Consider the following 26,181-nt stretch of genomic DNA (forward strand, 5'->3'; position numbering starts at 1 on the left):
ATTTTCACAGGTGTGTTACCCCTTTTAAAAATAAGGTATTATGTGTAGCAACAGCTAAATGAAGCTTTTGTCCCCGGCTGTGTTCCACTTGATCTTAAAACCTTAGACTGACTATTTTCCCAATGGTCCAGCTTCTGTCCTGGTCCTCAGTTCTTGGGCCCACATTCTGGATCAGATTCCTTCCTGCCGTGCCTCCTAGTGTGGGGACCTCTCCTTGGATTTCCTCCCGTGCTCGCCAATGTAAGCCCATCATCTCTGCAGAGCGTGCTCAGTGCTGAGCACCTCAAGGAAGTATTGTGGGGGGAGCATTTGATAATTCAACTGGAAATTGAGATGATCAACCTTTTTTTTAAAAAAACCTAGACTAATCAAAATTCATACGTATGTCCCCATCAACACGCCATCTTTGGTTTCTCCCTGGAGGACTTGTCTGCACGTGGCTACCCCTGCTCAGCTCACATCTGCAAATCTCTCCATGACCGCCTTCGGGGCCACTCCCAGGATATCCTTCTGAAAATACCCAACAGTAATGAAACAGAGTTTTCTGAGGGTCTGTTCAGTTATGTTTCATGTCCATGAGAGTGACTGCTCATGTGGACTTACCAGGTGAGGTCCTAGAGTGTGGTGGCCAAGTGCTTGGACTCAGGACCCCTACAGCCTAGGTTCAAATCAAGTAAGGTCTGTAAATATTTGTTTGCCCACAATGCATTAGGCACTCTCAGAGGAGAATTTGTGTTTAAAGCACAGAAATAGAAGATTGTGGAAACTGGAACATATAGCATTCCATCTCTCAAGATCTTTTTGCCTTTCCATTATTTCTATTATTTTTGATACCCCTTCCCTGATCACTTAGGTTGCCTGATTCTTTCCAGAGTGTCAAGAAATGGCAAGTGTGGAGGACTAGCTGAGCACGTGTAGTCTCTTGATTTCTGTAGCCGAAGCAGCTGAGACCTGTGTGCCTGGAGCACCGTTTTGTTGCCAGTCCCCTGGTGCTGTGTGGAATGCTTTGGATCTGTGATCAGACACTGGGAACTGCGTGCTGTATCACCCATTCTCTTCAGGAGAAGCCATGAGAGAAACTTCTGCTTCTGCTGAGTGACTGGTTCATCTTTATGTGTCAGACCCTTTGAACTGTAACAGGATACACTTCCTTCTTTGCTTTGGCTAGTAGGAAGCTCAGAGATAAATAGGTGTCCTACCTCTAGCAGCTATAAAGAGTAAGCCAACTCAAAGTGCTGATATTATTTCATGCTTAATTCCTTTTCTGCCTTACATTCCATTCACTTCCATTCCTTTGATTATTCATGTTATCATTTTGTATGCATTTGTATGCATTTTTATATCTGCCTTCTATCATGTTGTCTTGTATGCAATCTTGTAAACTACATGTAGTTTGAGGAAGGGTAGGGAAATAAAATACACTCAAAACCACCACACATCCACATAAATATAACTCTAAAGTTGCAGAGGAAAATGATGGAATCTCCTCTTTGGAAATATGTTCACATAAACTAAACATTTGTTGGTCTAAGTATCTTCTAGAGAGTCATGCCTGGGGGCTTGGGAATGGAGCTTTTTCCAGCCCCTTGATTCTGAAAGTCTATGAGAACCCAGTGGGGTTTGGGAACATGTCCAATTTCTCACCTGAATTTAAATTTAGTGCAGTTTCCAATTTATTTGATATTCTTTGCCATGTCCCTTCACCGTTATTTTGAAATACCACTGTGTCATAAGAAGTCAGTGCTCATTATCTCAATGAGCTTTACGAGTGGTTCGTTCATTGAGGCTCAACAAGGCAACTTAATTGGGCATGAGTGCCCAGTTATCTGAAGAAGAACACCAATGCCCATCTTTTTGATCACGAAGGTAGAAGGGGCTTTCAGCACTATTCCCTGGTGTGATCACAATTATGCACACACACCAGGGAGATCTGAGAGGTTGCTGCTGAGACTAGACTTCTAAAGCTATGTGGCCCCAAGGGGGAGGTGGGGGAACTGGAATTGGGAAGTGATATGGCACCCCAGCTGTTGTCCAATGCCTTCACAAAATTCTTCCCTCTGCACCAGCCTTCCCCTCCTGACGTGACCTCAGCCCAATGTAGGTTTTCTCCTGCTGTAACAGAACTGTCCTCCCAGCTCCTGTTCCCTCTACTGATGCCACATTCTCTATGGGATTGTCAGGACTGGTGGTTTTAGGGTTACAAACAGAACCCAGACCTGAAAATGTGCATTTGAGAATGTGGTTAAGACATAGTAATCCTTTTTTTATTTTTTTTTAAGATTTTATTTATTTATTGGAGAGAGAGAGAGTGAGAGAGAGCATGAGAGGGGAAAGCGTCAGAGGGAGAAGCAGACTCCCCACCGAGCAGGGAGCCCGACATGGGACTCGATCCTGGGACTCCAGGATCATGACCTGAGCCGAAGGCAGTTGCTTAACCAACTGAGCCACCCAGGTGCCCAGTAATCCTTTTTTTTTTAAAAAAAATAAAGATTTTATTTATCTCTTTGAGAGAGAGAGCAGGAGAGAGGAAGAGTACAAGCAGGGAGGGGCAGAGGGAGAAGCAGACTCCCTGCCGAGTGGGGAACCCAACACAGGGCTTGATCCCAGGACCCTGAAATCATGACCTGAGTCAAAGGCAGACACTTAACTGACTGAGGCACCCAGGTGCCTCAAGACACAGAAATTTATTTTATTGTGGTAAGAACACTTAACATGAGACCCACTCTTTCAACAAATTTTGGGGTGTACATTATTGTTGACCAAAGGTAGAATATTGGAGAGCGGGTCTCGAGAGATTTTTCATCTCCCTTGACTGAAACTTGATGCTTGTTGATTAGGAACTCCCCATTTTTCCTCTCTCTAAGCTCCTGGAAACCACTTCAGTTGCCTGAATTTGACCATGTAACCGCATGTAAAGGGGAGTATTTGTCCGAAGTATTTGTCCTTCTGTGACTGGCTTATGTCACTCAGCATAACGTCCTCAAGGCTCATGCCCTGTCAGAGTCTGCAGGATTTCCTTCCTTTAAAGCAGACTAGCATTCCACTATTGTATACACCACATTTTCTTTGTCCATTCACCCATGGGTGGACAATTAAGTTGTTTCCACACCTTGACCATTGTGAATAGTGCTGTAATGAACATAGGAGTGCTAATATCTCTTTGAGATTCGGATTTCCATTCTTTCAGATAAATATGCATAAATGAGATTGCTGGGTCATATGGTTGTCTTTTCTGAAGACTTTCTTTCTTTTTTTTTTTTTTTTAAAGATTTTTATTTATTTATTCATGAGAGACAGAGAGAGAGAGAGGCAGAGGGAGAAGCAGGCTCCCAAGGAGCAGAGAGCCCGATGCGGGACTCGATCCCAGGACCCTGGGATCACGACCTGAGCCAAAGGCAGACGCTTAACCATCTGAGCCACCCAGGCGCCCTTTTCTGAAGACTTTCAAGGAACTTCCATTCTCTGTTGCATTGCAGCTGCACCATTTTGCATCCCTACCAACAGCGTGCAAGGGCTCCAATTTCTCTAAATCCTAGCCAACATTTATTATCTTTTGTTTTTTGTACTAGCCATCTTGACAGGTGTGGGGTGATCTCTCATTGTGATTTTGATTTCCATAATAACTTCTGTGTGCCCCCAAAAGAAAGAATCATTGAGAGAAATATCTTGAGCGATGCCTATTTGCAATAAAGAAATTCATCCCCCAAACAATAAGACAGAGACATTTCACATTCACCAAATGATTATCCATTTAGCAAGCATCTAATGAATTGCCTTAGAACTTTTACAGAAACCGCTGGAAAACACATATGCAAATACTAAGAATACAATATTTAAAGTGATGCTCTTTGCTATGTGCATTTCAAAAGCAACGCATTGAACGTCCAAGTCCTTATCATGGTAGAGTAGAGACCACGTGACCCTCTATCTTAGGCAGGGCTTGATGCCCGTGGAATACCAACCTGTTCCTGGGAAGTTTCTCCGGGCTGACTTGCAAACGTCAGTATGCACAACATCTGTGGAGTTACAGTGCAGTAAGCCAGGAGACAGATTTCTGCAGCATGGGGCTTTCCTTATCACACCTGGGCCACGAGCTGAACATGAATTTATTGGGAGACTTTCAAATAGACACTTGTCAGTGCTCTGAATCATGTTAAGATTCTCTTTTCCTTAAATAAAGCGGTGTCTAAGTAGATGCCTCTGAAGAAAATTTTCTACTCCAAGAACTGTCTCTGTCTCTTACTTAGGTTTTTTTTTTTTTTTTTTTAAAGATTTTATTTATTTAATAAGAGAGCATGAGATGGGGGAGGGTCAGAGGGAGAAACAGACTCCCTGTTGAGCAGGGAGCCTGATGTGGGGCTCGATCCCAGGACCCTGGGATCATGACCTGAGCCGAAGGCAGATGCTTAACTACTGAACCACGCCAGGAGCCCCTGCCCACAAATATTTTCTTTCTTTTTTTTTTTTTTATTCTTATGTTAATCCCCATACATTACATCATGAGTTTTAGATGAAGTGTTCCATGATTCATTGTTTGTGCATAACACCCACCCACAAATATTTTCACACACACTTCCCAAACAGGGCTACAACAGACTATGTTTTCTCTGGGGCCTCCATGATCAGTCTTGGTACTAGGCACCAGGTTCTATGACTGTTAGTCCTCTGATTAATCCTCGTTTGGAAGGTCAAACCCAACCTCTGACAAGCCAAGGGAGGGAAAGGTTATTTATTGGTTTTGCTAGTTACAGACTGAAGACTGATTTGTTTGCATCATTACTAAAAAGTTATCTTCCCTGTCCTTTTAGCATGTCTGATGTCAAGCATTCTTATCATTCAGTTCTCATTACTAGTTTAAAGAGATTTAAACAACTAGTTTAGAGATTGATTATTTATAGGCAATGAGCTTAGAAAATATGCCAAGGGGTGCCTGGCTGGCTCAGTTGGTTGAGTATCCAACTCTTTTTTTTTTTTTTTAAAGATTTTATTTATTTATTTGAGAGAGAGAGAATGAGAGAGAGAGAGCACATGAGAGGGGGAAGGGTCAGAGGGAGAAGCAGACTCCCCGCCGAGCAGGGAGCCCGATGCGGGACTCGATCCCGGGACTCCAGGATCATGACCTGAGCCGAAGGCAGTCGCTTAACCAACTGAGCCACCCAGGCGCCCCGAGACTAGACTTCTAAAGCTATGTGGCCCCAAGGGGGAGGTGGGGGAATTGGAATTGGGAAGTGATATGGCACCCCACTGAGCCTGAACAAGGCCATTCTCTTTTATGCACTGGGTTTAAACCTCCGAAAAATAGAGATGGTGCCCACACCTGCTGCCCCAGGCTGTAAGAGGACTGATAATGATGAGGCTCACAGGACAGGGCTCACCCCTACATATGCTGCATTGGGGCTGTGAAAATTCCCAAGAGGATAAACAAGGAGAAATGACTGAGAAGCAAGAACACCACACCTGGGGCCCCTGGGCCTTGATTACCTGCTTGAGTCCAGCATGTTGGAGGCCTGTGGTGTGACCCTCTCCCCTCTTTGGGGCTGCCGTTCCCCTAGAGTTTTTACAAAAACTATTTGAAATGATCAAGAATGCGGTTCCATTCTTTCTTCCTCTGAAGCTAAAACAGAATACAATGTCCCGAAGGTGCAGCTTTTGAAGATCAGGCCTGAGGGGCTCACGTGGCTGTTTTTGCACAATGGAAGCTGGATGGATGAACGTAGGAGTGCTAAGATCTCTTTGAGAAAGAGAAAGCTTACCTGTCTTGCTGGAGAAGAGAGGATTTAAGGTCGCTGGTATATAGCGGTCTAAACAGATGAGCAAATGAGTGAACCTGCAGTGCTCACCTAGACTTTATCGAATCACGCTCATCCGCTGAGCAGCATCTAAAGCCTTTTCCCAAAAGAACCAAATCTTTTAGACTCTGTCCTCTAGTCCCTAGTAACTCCTCTCCTTGAGGCAAATAGAGCAAAACACACACCCTCCACTCAACTGATGGAATTTTCCAAAGGGATAGGAAACTACGTCTCAAGTGAAGACATTCCATGTTGTGATATTAGGATGGGGCTTCTAGAGATAAATGTTTGAAGTCAGGAAAAGTGGCATCAGCAGGAAATAATGCATGTGTAGGCAGTGGTGGAAATATAGAGAATCTGCACCATGGGAACTCAGACTGTTTTTGTTTTTAAATTTCCTTCGTGTTAGCACAGCTGTGAGGATGCCATGAAGCAGGACCGTGTATTTCCAGGCCTGTGGTAGGGCCCTAGTCCTCTGACCCTGAGCATGATCTTTACCCATAGACGTACCTGCTCTTTCCTCACCATCAGCCCTAAGGTCCCTCCATCAGCACCAGACATGTGTGCAAGCGATGCTGGGAAGAAACTCTGATTTTTTAGAGTTCTAAAGATGCTGAATGAACTCTTCCCAGGGCACTGCCCCTCAGTCTGCCCTTTCTGTCCACACCTCTGCCATGCCTTTGGCTCTTGAATGAACTTCTTCATCCCACCCCAGCCCTGTCCCACCCAGAGAGTGCCCTTCTGCCTCAGATGGTTTTGACCTTCTGAGACTTGAAGGTCAGGTCCATGCCAGGCCTGTAGTTCCATGATTCCACAAGTTGGCTGCAGAGCTCCAACTAGTGAGGTGTTTGGAGAAGTTGAAGAAAAGCTCATTGGAGTGGGGCCCACAACCTTAAGGCCTGAGACATGGGAGGGAAATCCGACATCCAGTGAAGATTTGGAGATTCCAAAGAGCACTAAAACCCTGTGTTGGGTAGAACCTGAGAGGCAATTGCCAGAAATCCACCTTAGAAGATGCAACCCAACTCTCAGGATCCCTCAACTACAGTGATCTTGAGTTAACGATCTGTGGGTTCACCTTCAAAAAGGCATCGACGTATTTTTCTGTTTCCTGGTTAAGCTGGATTTTCCATTTGGGGTTTCCCCATTAGATATTTTACCATATCCTATAGCCTTCAAATCTCACTGACTATATATATTTCCAGAAAAAAAGGGCAGGTTTGTCTTGATCCAAATGACCGTGGCTGCCTTAGTAACAGTAGCCCTGTGAACGGTTACCCGGGTGCCAGCAGCTGGGCCCTTTCTGCATCCTCTGGCTTCACACCCCATCCCAGCCTCGGGGCTGCTGAGTGTTCTCTCCCACTGCCTCCCAGGGTACCAGGCCTGCCTGCGTCTCTGCCCTACCTGCCTGTACCTCCGCTGGGGACATGGTGAGCCTTCAAAGCTCCACATTGAAAGATCGGCGGTAGGGATTTGAAACTGGACACGAGGATTTCATTCTGAGTTTTGGAAGAGGACTGTCATTCTAGGATAAGCCTGGCAGAGTGCCTTCTGAGCTGGTGTCGCCTCCAAGCATCTGCGTACACAGCCCGTTGAGAGTTGCAGAGAGAGGACAATGGCAGCATGCTCTTCCCTGCAAGTGTTTCCAAACAGCTGTTGCCAGGGGAGTTTTGACATGACAGTTTCAGAAGGGGTTGGCTTAAGAAACAGAAGCCAGGTGGCAGCTCTGCTTCCCCCATGGTGGCCTGTCCTTCAACCGAGCATGGCCATTATATTAGCCCAGCTCCGGCTGCAGTGACAAAAGACCACAGCCTGGGGGGCTTACCCGACAGGAATGTATTAATCTATTTCTCACAGGTATGGAGGCTGGAAGTCCAAGACCAAGTTGCTGGCAGGGTTGGGGTCCGGGGCAGCTCCCTCCATGGGCTGTGGATGGCCACCTTCTCTGTATATCCTCAGAGGAGACAGAGAGGGAGAGGCCTCTGGTCTCTTTTGCTTCTTGTAAGGACACTAATCCCATCACGGGGGCCCTCACCCTCATGACTTCATGGGGACCCCGATCGCCTCCCAAAGGCCCCACTTCCAAATACCATTACATTGGGTGTCAGGCCTTGAAGAAAGGAGTTTTGGGAGGACATGGTCATTCAGCCCAGAGCAGACACTGTACTTGCCCTTTGACGCTTCTCTTCTCTACTCCTCCTTCATCAGCCTCCCCACCTTGCCCTTCTTTGGTTCTCTCTGTGTATCATAAGAAGACTGGGAGGCAGGCTTCTCAGTGGCAGCAATAATGGGAGGATTTATCTTCTTCCCCTTCAGGAACTCCCCGGATGAATGCAGCATGGCAAAAGGCGGGAAGATGGTGGGCAGCCCAGACACTGTGGGCATGAATTATGGCAGCTACATGGAGGAGAAGCACATGCCGCCCCCAAACATGACCACGAACGAGCGCAGAGTCATCGTCCCGGCAGGTCAGATGCTCATACTTTGCTCAGTCCACAAACCGTGCTTTTCCAGAGCACCATTCTGCTTTCTCTTCCTGCCTCTGGCTTCCATCACCCTCACTGGTCTAGAGGACCTATTGTACATGGAGGCCAGCAGGAGTCTGGCCACCTTTGGTGAAATGTCCACCGATCAGTGTGTGTGTGTATGTGAGAGAGAGAGAGAGAGAGAGAGAGAATGGAAATCCATGAAGTGACCTCTCAAGGGAAAAATTGCCCTTTCTCTGAGATTATTTGGTGTTATGTATTTTTTTTTTTAATGAAGTGTTACTCATACTAGATGGTAGGCTTTTGAAAAAAAAAATCTTATCTGGCAAAATAAAAAGCCGGGAGCTGTGTATTGCTTGTTCTCAAAGTCAAAAATTCCAGCTATCCCTGGCCTACAATACAGATTCTGAGAACCAGAGTAATTCTCTGCCACAGAAGTAATTCTAAACTCAAACCAAAGCAATAGCTGTGAATTTGAGGGAAATGCCAGGAACTTACTTGTTGAGCCAAACTGAAGGGACTAGGAGAGGCGACTTACACACAGCTCCTCAGAGGAAACATGCTGCATAAACCCCAAAATACCAGGGCCACAGTGATGATTTCCTGAGTCCTTAGTCAACGTCAGGGTTTTTGGTGAGCAGTTTGGAGACACCATCTCAGGAAATCTTGGGAAGTAGGAATCCTTATCATGATTTCTCTGATGAGGAAAATGGAGCTCCCAGAGGTCAACTAACTTTTTCTGGGGCCTACAATTAATAAGAGGCTGAGTTAGAGTTCAGATAGGCCTTCCTTCCCCTTCGTTCTCTTCCTGGAGGTGCTGGGTTCAGTCTCGGCTCCTGAGACAGACCCTGTGGGCTCCCCTCTGTCACTCCTTGAGGATGGCCATCTGGTCGCCCTGTGGCTCTGCTTCAGGAGCCTGGACTTATTGTCACTTCAGCCTGAAACCCTTGATTCCAGGTAGTTCTGTCCTTCATCAGGGCTCAGTGCAAATGTCTCCTCAGAGAGGCCTTTCCTGAGGGCCCCCCACCTAGAGCCATTCCCGACTCCACCCAGGGACCTCAGCCCCCGCCTGCCTTATTTGTCTTAACGGTGTTCACTCCTGTCTGTCATTATACTGCACATTCATGTGACCGTTTGCTTATTAGCTTCCTCCCTCCATACAGCCCCAGCCCCCAAAGGCCCAACCTCTGTGGCCAAGCACAGCACCTGACATGCAGTAGATGCTCAAGGAACATTAACTGAGGGGAGAATGGATGAAAGGATACCTGTGTGTGGGTGAGGTTTGCACAAACTTGATTCAGCCTTGCTCTAGGGGTCACCTAAATTCATCTCTATGAAGTGTGATGGTGAATGGGCTCCAGTCCCCTATGTGGTGTGATTCCCATCCCACTGTCCCTTAGTCTGTGTATGATCCCCATCCTACTGCCCCTTAGTCTGTGTACAATCACTTTCATGGACTTCTGTCGCCTTCCACATAGACCGAGAAGCACAGAGGACCTGGCTGAACATCCAGCTTGGGCTCGTGGACTGAGCTTCACTTCAGGATTGTCACTGGTGGGGTGGGGTGGTGGGGTGGTGGTGGCTTTCAGCAAACTGCATGAAGCTGCTTTCGTGTGGTTGATATGAAAGGCATTATCCTTCAGGGCCATCCCTCATCTTGAGGCATCTTGTGAGAATTTTACTGGAAACAGTGGAGGTGGAGTCTCATGTGGGCCTGATGACAGGGACAAAACTGGTTTTGATGTTGATTGAAAGGCACTTGACTTTTATACGAAAGCCCTGTATTTGGTTTGGTCACAGCAGCTGAGCTACTTACCGGAAACCCGTGACTCGCTCCTGAGCTGGAGAACAGAAGGGGGCTCCTGCTGATGGGGAAAAATACAGAGATGCAAGTGTCCAAAGCAGGCAACCTAAAAGAGGCTGAGAGCAAGGGTGTTCCTGGGGAGAAATGGAGGGCAGGGATGCTGTTGCCTCAGCTGCTATCTGGATATGAACAGAATGAGGGAGGAACCCAAAGGGCGCCCACCCACACCTGTCTCTCCCTTAGCCTTGTTTCCTAAGAGTGTCATTTCTTCAGTTCAGGCAAACAAAGTTTTTCATTCTCTAAGATGGGAGAACCTTTCCGAGGAGAGATTCTTGTCTTGGTTCTTCATAGAATCACAGACCCAGGAGATAATGCGTGGTGCCACTCACCCTGTTTACCGCTGGGGTCATATTTCTCTCAGGGGGTCAGTGTGCTTTGAAGTCATCAGTATCATTTCCAACAGGGACAGACTTGAGGGTTTCTACCTTAAGGGAAATGTTGAGAAAACAGGAGAGATATTTATATGGGGAAGAGGCAAAGAACCAATTTAATTGAGTCAGAGCATCCACCATTCCTGATACTGTGTAGTAGGTGCTCATTACATGTCAGTTGGATGGGTGGAATGATGGCCATGCAGATTGGCTCATATTTAAGGTTTTGTGTAAAGGTTGGTTTCATCCCCTGAAGAAAGTCCTCTTTCAGCTGTTCCCTCCTTTGGTTGCTTCACACCAATGCAGGCAGTTATTCAGTTAATAGTGTTTGTAAGAGACCTAGTTGTGGCTGATTTTGCAAGTTGTGAGTCTTTCAGTTATTGGCCAAGCTTCATGTATGTGTGCTCATACACAGACACACAGATGAACACACACACCACACACCCACACCCACCCACCCACCACACATCCATCCCCCCACACCCAACCACTCACCTCCACAAGCCCCCCCACTGTGCGCACACACACACACATACAGCTGCATTGCACAATCCAGATAACTCCCCCGTGTGGCCATGAGATTGCAGACCCTGGGGGCAGCTCCATCAGCTGCTGCATCTGTACCTTCAGGCCGAGTTCCAGGGCCCAGGACCCAGGCACCTCATGCAGGCACATCTTGGCCATAGAGTGCTCTGCACACATAGATGGAATTCTCCACACCTGGTTCCACCTGGCACATAGAGTTCCTACTAGTTAAGCACATGAATGACACTCACAAGTGCAAACATAAAGATAGCTGAAAAAATTATTTATTTCTAAACATTGGCTTTTAAAACTCAAACTTTTAAATCTTGCACAGTTGCAAGAGGTGGGTGTCATTCGGTTCCAAGGTGTCCGCAGGCAGTGGAAGGGGATGCCTCAATTAGGATGTGATTAAGTGTTCATAAGATAAAAAGGAAAGTGATATGGGAAGGATGGCCCAGCTGTTCATTCTGAGTCTAGAGAAAAATGTGTTCCTTGGTTTGTCATAGGAGAGGAGCAGGGAAGTTATGAGAAAAACACTCAATCAGCGAGACCAGCAGACATTCCAGAAAGCCCTGGCTTATACCTGGTGTCCTGGAAAAATTGTAGATTGTGCCTCTCCCTCTCAAAGTACACCAGTTAGACAATAAATCACATTGGTACTTTTTAATCTACTTGTCTGTCTGTCTGTCTATTTGGTGTACATCTGTATGTCTAAGTCTACATCTCATGGGGTTGGGCTGTTCCTGACATGGTTGTAGATTATTCTGTGTAGGTCATTCAGTGAAATCAGTCTTACGAGGAGCTAGACATGTGTGACCTGGTGAAATGGCACTTTATTGGTTGGCTCAGCTGGATTTGGACATCGGCTGGAAAATGTTTCTCCAAGTACGATCAGAACCACTTGCATCAGGATTCCCTGGGAGACTTGTGATTTGAAAATGCACATTTCCAAGTTTCCTGAATCTGGATGTGGGGAGGCTCAAGAATTCCACATTGTTGATGCACTTTCTGGGTGATTTCATACATAATACGGTTTGAGAAGCTCTAATCTAAATAGTAGGCACCGAATAAATTTTACTTAAATACACATTAACCGTTTTCAATAAAGGCAGGCTAGGTTACTTTTAGAAGAAGGAGTGGCCAGGAAGATAGGAAATAACCAACAATTTCACTTGATGTTCTAAACAATTTAAAAAATGAAGAGTCACCCATTTGGTGGGAAGGAATTTTGTCTTCCTAATGCTTCTCCCTTAGGATGTATTTTTGGGACCTATCATTGGTGGCATGCTAATGTAACATTGTGTGACAAATATACTCAAATAAAAAATAAAAATAAAATAAAATCAATAAAATAAAATAAAATAAAATCTGCAGAGGCCATGTGTCAAGGCATCCACGGGGAAACCCAGGTTGGTTAAAGGCACAGAATACAGTGTGAGATGGATCCCTGGGCTCCATTCTGACAAGCTGGACCAAGCACAGTATGAGGTCTGTAGGCACTGGGCTGCATTCCTATCAACAGCAAAGACAACTCAGGCACAATGTAGGCATCTGACTTCTATGTGTTCCCACGTCTGCCTCACCAAGTCTGTGAACATAGATCACCGCTGAGAAACAAATGGATCTCCACTGCACCGTGGAGCTGGTATTCTAAAGCACCTAGGTTTAACGACATCTCATGAAGCATCTGCCATCGGGGATGCTGTCCCTCTGGGTACCGGCTGTAGCTCTGGCGGTCCCTGTAGCTTTTTCCATATTGACAGCGCATCTGGCAATGTGCTAACCAACAAGGCTAACAAAGAGGAAGGTGCAGTCTTCATCCACTTTTCTTGAAAGTTGCAAAATGCTGACCAAAATGCAACAGGACATCGGGTTTTAGCAGCTTACATCATTTTGAAAGATTTTTTTCCTTTTCTCTGTTTTTATTCCCTAAAATGGGTGCAAAAGCACTGCACTTTTCAAACATTTCTACTTTTTTTCAAATTTAAATGCAGTTTAACATATAGTGTATTATTAGTTTCAGAGGTAATTGAATGACTCCTCAGTCAAACATTTCTACTTTTATTTTCTAAATATCCACCTTGAGCACGAGCACTCCTGGCAATCAGAAGTCTCAGAGATAAAGAGTTGTCACATTCGCTTGTTTGCTTCATTCATTCATTCACTGAGCGCTTAGTGTGTTTCAGTCACCATGAATAAAAGCTCTTATATGATTTAAGACCCCCTATTCTTGCCCCCCAAACACCCATGGCTGGAACTCCTGGTATTTTGTCTTCCTCAGACCCTCCATACTGGGTCCCTTCTCCTCAACCCATGAGGCGTTCAGTGAGGACTTGCTACTCTTATGCCCGTCACAGAAGAAGTGACCAGAGCCAGTCAGAAGTAGATTAGACCCATCCACATGAAGTCAGTGGTTCCTGACAGGAGAGTGTGGGGTTAAGAGCTCAAATGACTGATTCAGACAAATGGTTCAAAACTTCGCAGGAACGAGATCACAATAAACATGAATGGTCAAGAGAAGCTTCCTTGGTACTGTGCATGATACAATTCTTAAATGCCTTTGCAGGCTCCGCCATTTTTCTCTACCACATCCTGCCCCCCAGTCACGCGCTCTCCTCACCCTCTGCATCACCACAACCGTGTTTCTCCATCCGTGCTGTTCCCTCCGATGGAATGCCCTTCCTCCATTCTCTGCTCACAAATCCTTCTTCAGGGCAACCCCCACTGTCTAGGAAGCCAACCTTAATCTTTTGGCAACTTACTTGCTTCTCATAAGACATCTGACCAATTCTTTTATTATCATGCTTTATTTTGTTCCACATTATATTCTAGAATACATCTCATACTTACTTAAATACACATATACCATTTAGTACCATGGAGGATTTGAGATGCCTTGTGAACTAGGCTACTGATAAATACATGAACCAAACTACTGATCAAAAAGAAATTAAGAATCAGTCCTGAGGCAATTAAAAATATTAATGGAAAACCAAAATCACATGAAAGAAGAATGCAGCCATTTTGACCACATTTGACCATGAGCTTGGCCACGATATCAGATCGCTTTGAGCTTCCTGGCAGCCAAAATAAAAAGTCATGTGGGGACATAATCCCTGTTTTCACAAAGAAGTTTCACAGGGAAGGTGATGTTTTTCTCAATTCTGAATCCTACATGCAGGATCCCTGGACTTTACCTTTGGGGTCCACTGAGACTGTAGAAATGACCATCATTCTGACGTGATTGCAGTGCTCCATTTCACTAGCGTGTTTCTTGCGACATCCTTTATAAACAGAGTGAATTGTATTAGAGAACAGCTCCATGCAGATGGAGAGCATATGCCCAGTGTGAGTCTTTGCTGGTCTGGCTTATTGTAAAGTCAAGATTTTGAGTTCTTGGAGTGGCAGAGGGCTCACATGGCTTTCACACAATTCCTCCTAAATATCTCCAAGCTGGGCTTTGAAAGCAGATGAATAACAAGTGATAGAAGAATATACCCACTGACCAAGCTCAAACGGTAAACCCATTATGTTTGAACCTGTATTAGAGTTAGTTATTTATGAGCCTGTCTATTCTATTAGATTGCAAGTTGGGGAATACGTCTTTCACATTCTTAACCACCAGACAAAGCAGCAGCAAGCTCGTGGCCTGTGTGCAGAGGTCGGTAAATGTGCATTTATTGAGTTAATGGGAATCCAGATTCAGTTAGCAAGAATCATGGAGTCACAGGAGTTGGAGGTACAAGCCTCTAGATGATCTTACTTCAACTTGGTATTAGGGTTCTTCAGAGAAACAGAACCAATCTCTTTCTCTCTCTCTCTCCCCTTCCCCATTTATTTATTTATTATGAGGAATTAGCTCATGTGATTATGGAGGCTGAGAAGTCCCGCAGCCTACAGTCTGCTGTCTGCAAACTGAGAGCCCAAGAGAGCCAATGGTGTAGATTTCAGTCTGAGTCTTACTTATTTTATTTTATTTTATTTTTTAAGATTTTATTTATTTGATAGAGAGAGACACAGTGAGAGAGGGAACACATGCAAGGGGAGTGCGGGAGGGAGAAGCAGGCTTCCCACTGAGCAGGGAGCCCGATGTGGGGCTTGATCCCAGGACTCTGGGATCATGACCTGAGCTGAAGGCAGATGCTTAACTACTGAGCCACCCAGGCGCCCCTCAGTCTGAGTCTTAAAGCATGAAAGCCAGAGACCTAAACATAGGAGATGGATGTCGCAGCTCAAAAGCCAGGCAAAGGGAGAAATTCCATTCAGGTCCTTAGTGGGTTAATTGATGTCACCCACCCACACAGGGGAGGGCAGACTGCTTTACTCAGTCTTCCAATTCAAACGCTGATTTCTTCTGGAAACATCCTTACAGACACACCCAGAAATAATGTTTAACTAAATGTCTGGATGTCCTATGATCCAGTCAGGTTGACAGAGAAAACAATCACAAACCTCTTCCTTTACACATGAGAACATGGAGCCCCAGAGGGAAGGGATGCGCCTCTCCCAGGGACACTCACACAGGTAGGTAAGACCAGAGCCCGTGCTCACGTCTAGCTACAGAACTTGTTGGTAAGACGACTTGTCTTCATTTCACCTACCACTAAACACTCCCAAGGATCTCTCCCACTATGTCTACATCACGGAGTGTGTTTCTATAAGCTGTTTAAATTGCTTCTGTGCACCAAGTCAAGCAACCAGACAACCAAACCAGCTAAAACTTAAATCCTAAAGTCAAAGTGAATTATATTCCTAGATGATAAGCTGGGTAGTGATTGAGGAAACTGCCCTGGGGTTATATGTGTGGCCGAAATAATAAACACAGAAATGGTACAGTTACCATCTATTGAGTGTTGTCAGGCACTGGGCCATCCACTTTGTAGAAAAGGTATTATCTCATTTAAATCCCATAAGCACCCTATGGTGTAGGTATTATTTATTATTCTTACTTTACAGGTAAAGAAACTAAAACTAGAAAAGCCAAGATCATGGCTCAGGATGTCCCAGGCAATAATTTGGAGAGCCAGGATTTGAACCCAGTTCTGTCTGACTCTGGAGTCTGAGTTCTCATTCCTGTGCTACCCTATCAGAATTACCCAGGGAGGAACACAAGGACATGGAATGGTGGGATGCATTTGTTAATTTGTTCAGAGATTCTGAAACGGCCTTTTCAAAGGAGACTAAGGAAAAAAGAAAGACTAGAGGAGATGTTCAAAAGAGTCTACTCAGCACATAACTGCTACATTTCTGGGGTGGGATTGAAAATAGCTTAGATTTAGCATGAGTGGCTGGACAGATGTTAATGAATATAGAAAAAAATTGAAGATAGATGAACTGGTTCAGTTTATTTCATGTTTATTTCATGGGACACCCAACCACAAGGTAGTCTGGGGGCCACATAGAGCTTAGGGTTAGGAGTCATTTATTAGGGATTACCATACCTGGGTTCCAAAATCTGCCATTTTCTAGCTCTGGGATCTGGAAAGTCATTTAATTTTGGTGTTCTTTGGCCTGCAGCTGCACCAAAATATGGATGATGGTAATGCCTACTTTGTATGACACTGTATGGATTAAATAAGAAAATACATGTGGAGTGCATAAACAATGCTGAAGATACAGTAAGACCTCCAAAACTTATAGCTTTTCTTTTCATATCCGGGTCAAGCATTTGGGAGAAATCCCTACACTCAAGAGGGAGATCTGCTGACATATGCATATGGAGTGGGTTGAATCGTGGCCCCACAAAAAGGTACATTAAAGCCCTAACTCCTAGTGCCTGAAGACATGACCTTATTTAGAAATAGAGTATTTTTAGATTGCATCAAGTCCAGATGAGCTCATGAGGGTGCATCTAATAAAATGACCAGTGTCCTTATAAAAAGGGAAACTTTGGACACAGACACACACAAAGTCAAGGTGATGTGAAGACATGCAGGGAGAAGGCCTTGTAATGATGGAGGCAGAGATTGAACTGGTGCAGCTGTAGGCCAAGGAGTACCAAGGTTGGCCGACTGCCACCAGAAGAGAGAGGAGGCAAGGGAAGGATTCTACTCAGAGCCCCAGAGGGGTCAGGGCCCTGCAGAACCTTGCTCTCAGACTGCTAGCCTCCACAAGCCTCAGACAACCTATTTCTGTTGTTTTAAGCCACTTGGCTTGTGGTACTCTGTTATGGCAACCCTTGGAAAGAGAGAACCCAAGCAGGGAGAAACGTGAAAGTGGAACAGGTCATTGCATCTAAAACACCATGAGCATAAGCTGTGTTGTTGTGGAATAACCAAGGAGACGCAACACAGGGAAGAAATGAAGGAAAACAAAATCCAAAAACTAGATAACCCACTCAAGAAAAGTTGAGAATGACTCCCTCCAGTGAAATAGATTGACATGTCAGAATGTCAAAGGTATGTTTAGAGCCCAGCAAAAATAATTTAGTCATGTGTTTTTTGAATAAAATAATTAATGAAATTATTGAATCTCAAACAGGCTGAGGCTAGGTGTATTTTCTTACAGTGTTTGACTTTTTTGTAGGGTATTGCATGATTAATATGTACAATGAATTTTTTGGCAATTGATTAATGAATAAGTGCATGAAACAGAGCATAGCATGAGCTAGGTTGACGGGTGCACTGGAAATGGAAAAGTTTTGAAGTAAATAGGTAAAAAATATGCCGAGAAGACTCTTGGTCCTAGTAAAATGTTGAGCTTAAAAAGAACTTAAGGTATTCCTCTTGCAGAGCACCTGAAAATGTAGAATGGAGTCTGACACACTTTTATATGCCTAGCTGTGGGAAGAAAGTCAGTGAGTTCTTAGCGACTCAAAGCAAGGAAGGAGCTGAGAACAGAGTACTCCACCCTCCTGTGTCACCTGGTTCTCGCAGTTGGCATGGATGGGGGTGGGATACCAGTGTCCATAATACAGAGATTTGGGTCTTAAAGGGGCAGGAGATGAGTTCTTGGTCTTCCACAAAGCAGGGAGTTAGACCTGATCTCTATGTACATATGCACATAACTGTGGTTCTCACAGCAACCCCAGGCTGAGAAATTAAGCATCAAAAAGTGGTCATGGGCTAAGGACAACCTCAGACACCTGGCAGAAGGACATAGGAGATCTTCTTGGAGAGACATGTCTTCAATCCAAGCATTACAGGATTCCTGCAGATAAAGATTCACTGAAGATGACTCTGTAGCTCCAAATTAAAAACAGGAAGAAACAATCTACCTAGACCAAGATTCAGCAGAAACAACAGACAACATAATTAAGCCCTCAAGAATGTTAGATAATTGAAGCATGGGACTGAGAATATAAAGTAAGTAGATTTAAAAGTGGTTAAACACACAATAGAAGGAACCAGAAAGAGAGGAGCAAGACATTATGGAAAAGAACAGATAATTTTGAAGAAGAAGCAGGAGAACTCCTAGAAACACAAAAAAGGATTCAAAAGTATCAGAAACTCAATAGATGGGTTGAACAGTTGACTTGAAAAAGCCAAAGAGTGAATTAAGGAAAGTAGACTTGAAATTGTTTTCAGGGTTCAGGAGAGTGACCAAGAGATGGAGTATGAGCGTAGGTCAAGGGCAGGGAAGGGGCTCGTGATAATGTGCTGGGTAGATCTAATAGACGTTCCAGAAAAGAGGGAATCAAGAGAATGGACAAGATGAAATGTTTGAAGAGATAAAATCTGACTTTTCAAAATTGATGAATAAGACCATGTTCCAAATATGGGAAGCATAAGACAGAAAAATAAATAAGAAGAAGTCCACACTAATCACATTCTGGCAAGACCGCAGAACACCAAAGACAAAGTACTTAAAAACCAGGAAAGAAAAAAGACTATCTGAAAACAATGACAGTTATAAGGACAGCAAACTTCTCAACAATGACACAGAACACTGAGGGCAGTGGAAGGAAATCTTCAGTTAGCTCGGAGAAACTGACACGATTCTAGCTCTCTTCTGGGCTCTTAACTTTTTTTTTTTTTTTTTGCCCTGCCACAGACTCATTTAGTAGCTTGGTGAAGCCAGTGTGAAATAAACCTCAGAGGAATGTGATGAAAAACTTCATTAAGAGTGCATTGTAATCCATTCTGTAAATTGTGGGGGAAATAAAGATACTTTCAAACGAAGGGTCAAAGTTTGTTGCTAACAGACCCTCACTTCAGGAAATAACAAGAGATTTAATAAACAAAGAAAATGGATCCTAGAAGAAGGGAGTGAGATAAGAAGGAAATGGGAGAAATGAAATTGGTTGATATAAGATCTAAAGAGAAACGGTTATAGAGTATCAGCCACAGCATCCTAAGTAGGGAGCACAACAGGGTAGCATAAAAACATTGGATAATATCACCATATAAGATGAAGGATAGGTGATGAGAGCTCAAGATTTCTAAATTCGTTGCTTTCTTTGGGAGAAGGATATATTTGGTGATTAAATGTGGATTTTGTTTAAAGAGTAACAAAGAAATAGAACTAGAATGTTAAACAGCCAAACCAGTAGAGAAAGGGGAAAAAAAGGGAATGAAGAAAAATAGATCGATTCAATAAGATACTTTGAAAGGAGGAATAAAGAACATACAAAGCAAGGTAAATAGAACACAGTAAAGTGGCAGAAATCAGATCAGTAACAATACGTGTAAGGAGGCCAAAGTTGCCATTAAAGACAGAGCGATAGACTAGATTTTAGAAAAATACTCGAAAGTCAGTGAAGCACTGTTTACGAAAGCATTGTAAAGAATGAGAGCAAACAGATGGAGAAAGAGGTACTAGTCAAATTCTAATCAAAACAAACCTGACAAAAGTGGAAAGAGAAAAGCAGAAAGCACTAGTGGAGATAATTGAGGGTTAATAGAATAATAAATAGAAGAGATTACATTCATGAAAACTATGTGACAGTGATGAACTTGTACATAATAACATAGCCTCAAAATATGTAAAGAATTGTAAGGAGAAAAGGACAAATCCACTTCAGGTGAGAGATTTAAATATGCCTTTCTCAATAGTTGATAGATCAATGACCTAAAAATTAGGTATATGTTACCAATTTTGATCCAATGATTATTTGTAGAAACCCTGCACTTAACAATTAGAGAATATGCATTCTTTTTAAACTCTCAAGGGGCATTTGCAGAAATTGACCAGACAGTAGGCCACCAAAAAAAGAACAACCAGAATAAAAGAAAAATCAGTGTTATATATACCTCATTCACTGGCTAATTCCCTAATTCAAAAAAATTAGAAATCAATAGCTATCCAAATGATAACTGAACTTCATCTATAAATTAAGAAATTTAAAGGTTCAGAAACAGCCTTGAGTATAGGTTTTTTGAGTTCAAATTTCAGTCTGTGGTAGAGTGAAGCCCAGAGTGAAGCCAGTTCTCGCTGTTGAACGTGTTTTGTAAATGTAAAGTCTTTCCCTACCAGGAGGCGAAATGTTAAATCTTATTTTTGCAGGCTTTTGAGCGTCTTAGACAGCAGATTGGCAGACTTGCCCAGGGCCTGGTTTTATAAACAAAGACTTCATAGGACTGTGATATGGCTTAGGGGTACATTTTCTGTTGGTATTTTTTTCTTAAACAAGGATGATTTTTCTATCTGGAAGCCAATATTTGACGCGGATATTGTTCGAGAAAAATGACACTAGGGCTGCTATTCTCACCAGTTTGACTCTTGCTTAACGTGACTTTTATTCGTTCCTCTGGGGGAGGTGGTCTCTGAAACAGGATGTTTGCCTGCATGAGGTATTCTGTTTCGTGAAGATTCAGTCCGTCTTCAGCAATGCAATATCCTTTTGCCTGATTTAAATACCTACTTAATATTTTCCTGGCAGCAGTGGAACGCTACTAGGTCAGAAAACAGTTTCAGGGAAATGTAAAAATAATTTCAACCCGCCACCCACGCACCGCTTGCCCCCGCCATCCCCCAACAGTAATTTAAACAGTGCAACTCTTGAACTCTCAGCTTTGCTTTTATTATTTTTCTTTTCATTTCAATGTACTGAAATAGTCTTCGTAAAACTTGTGGCTATTAACCATGGAATCGAAGATACAAATAAGAGGCTTCGGAGGCAGATGACTTCTGTTTCCCTCTTCCCTTGGACTCCGGGGGTTTACCATTTTGATGTCCATGAAATGTGGACTGATGACACAGCTGTTTTCCAAACAATTGGCCTGGAGGCTGAAAACAAAACAACTTATCTTCAGCGGTTCATGATTCATCTGACAGAAGCACCTCCAAAAGCTTCTCAAAATAAAGCGTAAATCAGACTTTTTTGTTTAAAGGAAGAGGCTGGTCCTGCGATAGGAGGTTGTTTAGCTCATCTCAGCAGAGTTTGCGATGTGAAATCCACTGTGTGGATGCGTTATTTCTCTGCCATGTTATTGTTGGCCGAGTGTTTCACATACATTATGTCATTTACTTTTCTATTCCCCTAACATTCACTTAATTACCCACAGAAAAAGAAAACAAGTTCCAGAAAGGTTAATGTTTACATCTAGTCAGTGGTTGAATCCAAACCCAAATATTGGTATTTTGGCTCCCAATAAAGCCTTTTATTTTACCACCGAGTTTGCTGTGCTTGATGTGATTGTAATTTGATTCCTCCGACATTTTCAGCGACTCTGAAATCCCTGGATCATAAAGTCCAGGCTTCTTAGCAAGATACTTAAGGCTTTGTTTGATGGGACCCCAACTTTCATCTCCATCCTCCTACATCTGTGTGCTCTCTCTCCAGTCTTCTACTCCAGCTGCACCCCGTTTCTCACTGCTCCCTCAACACCTCAGGTGTTTCATGCCTCTGCAGGTATGAAGCTGGGTTTTCACTGTTCCCCTAAACTAAAGGGCTTCTCCCTGCTTCTGTCACCCGAATTCTGTCAAATGCTTTTCGTTAATGCAGGTTCGAGCCAAGCCCTTCTGGTGAAAACTTTACCTTTTTCCTTGGCATCTCTCCCTTTCCTGGCTGCCCTCTGAACCTCCTGTGTACTTGTGTTTACAGTAAATACTCAGTAATTCTTACTTGAGTTAAATGAATCGTAGTCCTTCTCCTAGGGGAGTCATTCCTTAGGTCCTTGAGTTCTGCGTGTTGTTTTTAGAAGAGGAAAAGCAGGCTCCATCATGAGATCAGGTGATGGGGCCTAAGTCGCACTGCTCACTTGGGCCCAAAGGTGTGGAATGGCATGCCTTAACATAGCCCAAGGTGATGCCTTGACTAGGATCCATTCTGTGGCCCCCTCCCCATTCTTCTTCCCATGCATAGTTGGGCATCAGGGAAGGAGGTGAGGTCTGTTGAATCTTGTGGGACCTTGTGAGCCCCCTTTTGTGATGGCAAGGTGGGACAGAAGAAGAAAGCTTTGCTGACATACTATGGGTCATGGAGGAGATCCAAGAGACTCTACTGGGCTCTCTGTGGATTTGAAGGGAGAGCTGGGACCCAACACACTGACCTGAACTCCACAGAACGCTACCTACGGCTACAGCATCCATGCCGGGCCCAGGTCCTGGGGAGGGTGGGGCTCACTGTGGGGCTGTCATTGGTGCAGCCCCAAAGGGTCATTATAAGTGCTTAGCTCTCAAGATCATCGAGGTTAGATGCCCAAAGGAGGCGGTGAGCGAAGGAGAGGGGACAAGAAGGGGCTAGTCCAGCAAACAGTGGGTGGTGTTTGGGCATAGGCATGGGGCATTGGTTCAGGAGATGGCAGGCAGCTGTGTGTGGCTGTAGGATGGTGGGATGGGAGTGGTTGAGAATGACACCTATGAAGACAGTGGGATCTGGCAAACTCAGGGTCCTGTGCTTCATGTGTGGGAGATTGGGCTTGTCTCTTGAGAAGTGTTCTCTGTTACGACACCTCCAGAGAAGGTCCGGAATAATGGCACTCCATGGACAGGTCAGAAAGGACTGTCCTTTACTCTATCATATGGCCATAGTTTGTTTTTCATATTCTTTGCTTGTAAACTTACAGGGCAGGGATGTGGAGATCCATTCCCAAAAAGATAACAGAAGTAACACAACCTTGTGTAACTTTATTCTTTTCAAAGGAAGCAATCCCCATTAGTAAACTGCATAAGAAAGGGAGATTAAAATTTTATACCCTTGAAAGTTTTATAAAAACACTTTAACAAATATATATATATAATTTATTTAATTAGCCAACATATAGTACATCATTAGTTTCCTATGTAGTGTTCAGTAATTCATCAGTTGCGTATAACAGCCAGTTCTCATCACATCATGTGCCCTCTTTATATATATACATTAAAATACATAAAATATATATATTTCAAAATAGGTCCCAATATCTATATATGTATTTAAATCCTTCGTAAGATGTTGTTTTGACTTTGAAAAAGAGAAGAATATATTTTTATAAACAATTTTTTAACCTAAGTACTATGTTTATTGGAGAGAAAAAGAGAAAGTACAGTTTAGTGAGAAAGAAAAAAAATCTAAAAATCTCCATCACCCTCTCCCCAGAGACAACAGTTGACCTCTTACTGCCGAGCCCTCCAAAATTCTTTCCATGGATATATTTACATTTCTTTGCAAAGTTTAATTATGTTTCAATAATGTTTTCAAACTTTTCAATTTAATCCACTCGGAGCATTTTTTCCTATCAAACTATTCGGCAGTATAATTTTAGTTTCCAAGTATCACAGGAACATCCCTAAATGTGCCACAACTTAACTAGTTCTCTTTGGTTGGACATTTAGGGTGTTTCCAATGTTATGCTATTATAAACACCACTACAAAGAACATCCTTGAAAATAAATCGTTGCGCACATCCTCTATTATTTCCTTACGATAAATTTCTAGAAGTGGAATTTTTAGTTCAGAGATGATGCACATATTTTTTTTAAAGACGTTTCAAATGTATTGCCGAATTGTTCATTGGAAAGGTGGTAGTGATTTATAGTCATGCCAACGGTACAGGAGAACGGCCGTTTCACCAACCCAAAGCGAGAATGTTGGTAATAAGAACAATGCAGGTCAAGGAATTGGTCCCTGGGGTCTCGCCCATGAGTCCCTGAAAGGAAAATTGAATGAGCCATGACAGCCCTGGGCTTAGCAAGGGAAACCCAATTAGCAGCACACCAAGGGACCACAGAGAGATTAGACTTCTTTTTTTTGGCTGTCTTCCTAAGATGTCATTTTACCATTTTAACATGAAGCCTGTGACTTTCGGGAAGATATTTATATATCATTTTTAGAATATCTAGTTAAACCATTAAGAGAAGAAAATGCAGTCCCAGAATGAACTGATTTCTAGGAAGTGGTTACCAGCCCTCCCGCCCCCCCTGCCAAAATAGTCCTTCTAGGTTGTTCAAGGCAAAAATAAAACAAAACAAAACACAATTACGAAGGGTTTGGCTAATACCTGGTGGTGGGATTTAAGAAGAATGACCTGGGGAGGATGGCGGACGGGAGGATCTTCTGTCTGAGAGGTCATGACTGTCCTCCACACGGAACCGAAGGGCACAGGGCTTGAATTGGGGATCCTTAAATACGATCCGTATCAGTATAATGAGGAATTATGACAGGCCATGAGAAAAAGAAGAAAGAAGATCTTTTATAAAAACAGTCTGGAGTTTTGACCATTTTATCCCCCAAGGTCAAATCCTGACCCAATGGCAAAGAACCATCTGAACTCAATGGTGGACAAGTTAACCTTCCATATACACACTCCATTTTCACGGACTAACAGAGCATTCCCGTGTGTTTGGATTGCACAGGAATGTGCACACCTTCCTGTCAACACTGCCATTTCAGGTTTTGCAGATGGCACAGAACCAGAGTGCTCCCTGGTTTTCAGATTCTATGCACTGATTGCTGGTTGAGAGTGTGAGTGTCACAAAATTGGTGGAAATCTCATCCTAACCGGAAAAATTGAACATTTATGTGCCCCACACCCCAATAATTGCCCATCTAGGTCCTCCCTTCAGGCCAGCACCTCCCCGTGCTTGCACATGGATCATCTGAGGATCTGATGAAAATGCAGGTCTGGAGCGGCACCTGAGATTCTGTGTTTTGAAATAGGTCCCACGTGATGTTGACTCTGCAAGATCCCAGGACCACACTTTGAGCAGTGAGGCCCTGGGGGTGATGGTTTGAACCTTGCCTGCACATAAGAGTTACTGGGGAACTTTTAATAGTTCCGATACGCAGGCTGCCCTCCAGCAGAGTTAAGTTAGAGTCTTCCGGGATGAGACCAGGTTCAACGCTCCCCTCTCCCGGTGATTCCAGTGTAGAGCCAGGGCTGTGGGCCAATGCAGATGCCTTCACATGTACCCAGGGAGGTGGACACTCAGATATTCACTGGTCAGTAAATTGGGTCTATGCATATGAGGGGGCCCAAAAGCTACTTACCTGATTGAATACCCCTACATGGATTAACTTGGACACATCTTGAAAATACAGTGGTGGGTGCCAAAAGCGAATCAGATATCATTCATGTTAAGTTTAAAAACACAAACAGTACATATAGTTGATATGGCAACAGTATTCAAATATACATAGGGATGATGTGTGCATCAAGTTCAGATGGTGGTTGCTTCTGGAGTGTTCAGGAGGGGGGAGCGAAGGGGTGACTTCCATTGGATTTGAAGTAATTTCTTTAAATTAAAAAAGATATGAAACATTAGTGTGTGAAATGGGGGGAGGGGAGACGGAAAGAGAGAAGGAAAAAGGAAGGAAGGGAGGAAGGCAGGGAGGGAAGAGGTGAGAACTCTGGTGGTGTGACTCTCTGGCTGTTTCTCACTGTTACTGCTATTTCCTTTTGTAGACTTGAAATCTCTTCCAACGTGTCCCACGCTTGAGTAGCCCGAAACATCAGTAAGACCAAACAAGGTTCTAGAGCTATTAGCTACAAAGTGGTTTGAAAGGATGACTTATCCTTACACCAGATTCTCACTCATTCTGATCAGAACATCTCGGCATGCCCGACCTCTAAGGGCCTGTCCAGAGAACCAAGGTCAAGGTTCTCCTTTTACATGTAAAACAGATACAGAAAGGAGAAGCAGTCTCCAGGGGTCGCAGCAAGTTGAGAGACCCTAGGATTTGAACTCTGGGCTCCTGCTCTCTGCCTGGGTGTCTTCCATCTGCCAGTATTTGGGGGCCCTAAATATCCCTCCACCTGGGGTGTCCATGTGGGACAGTCCCAGTT

At 43.8% G+C, this 26,181-nt stretch overlaps 1 protein-coding gene across 9 annotated transcripts in view; it reads left to right on the forward strand.

Moving 5' to 3' along the window:
* ERG (ETS transcription factor ERG) overlaps positions 1-26,181 on the forward strand; it is a 254,166-nt gene that overhangs the window by 206,230 nt on the left and 21,755 nt on the right. For all 9 annotated transcript variants that reach the window (XM_045902445.3, XM_064578836.1, XM_045902444.3 and 6 more), the window contains one exon: positions 8,106-8,257. In XM_045902445.3, the coding sequence (XP_045758401.1) occupies positions 8,106-8,257 (152 nt within the window). The remainder of the gene's footprint in view (positions 1-8,105; positions 8,258-26,181) is intronic.

Source organism: Mirounga angustirostris, unplaced genomic scaffold (assembly GCF_029215605.1).
Source record: "Mirounga angustirostris isolate CCGP_5_RB_7025 unplaced genomic scaffold, mMirAng1.0.hap1 SCAF_1, whole genome shotgun sequence".
Lineage (NCBI taxonomy): Eukaryota > Metazoa > Chordata > Mammalia > Carnivora > Phocidae > Mirounga > Mirounga angustirostris.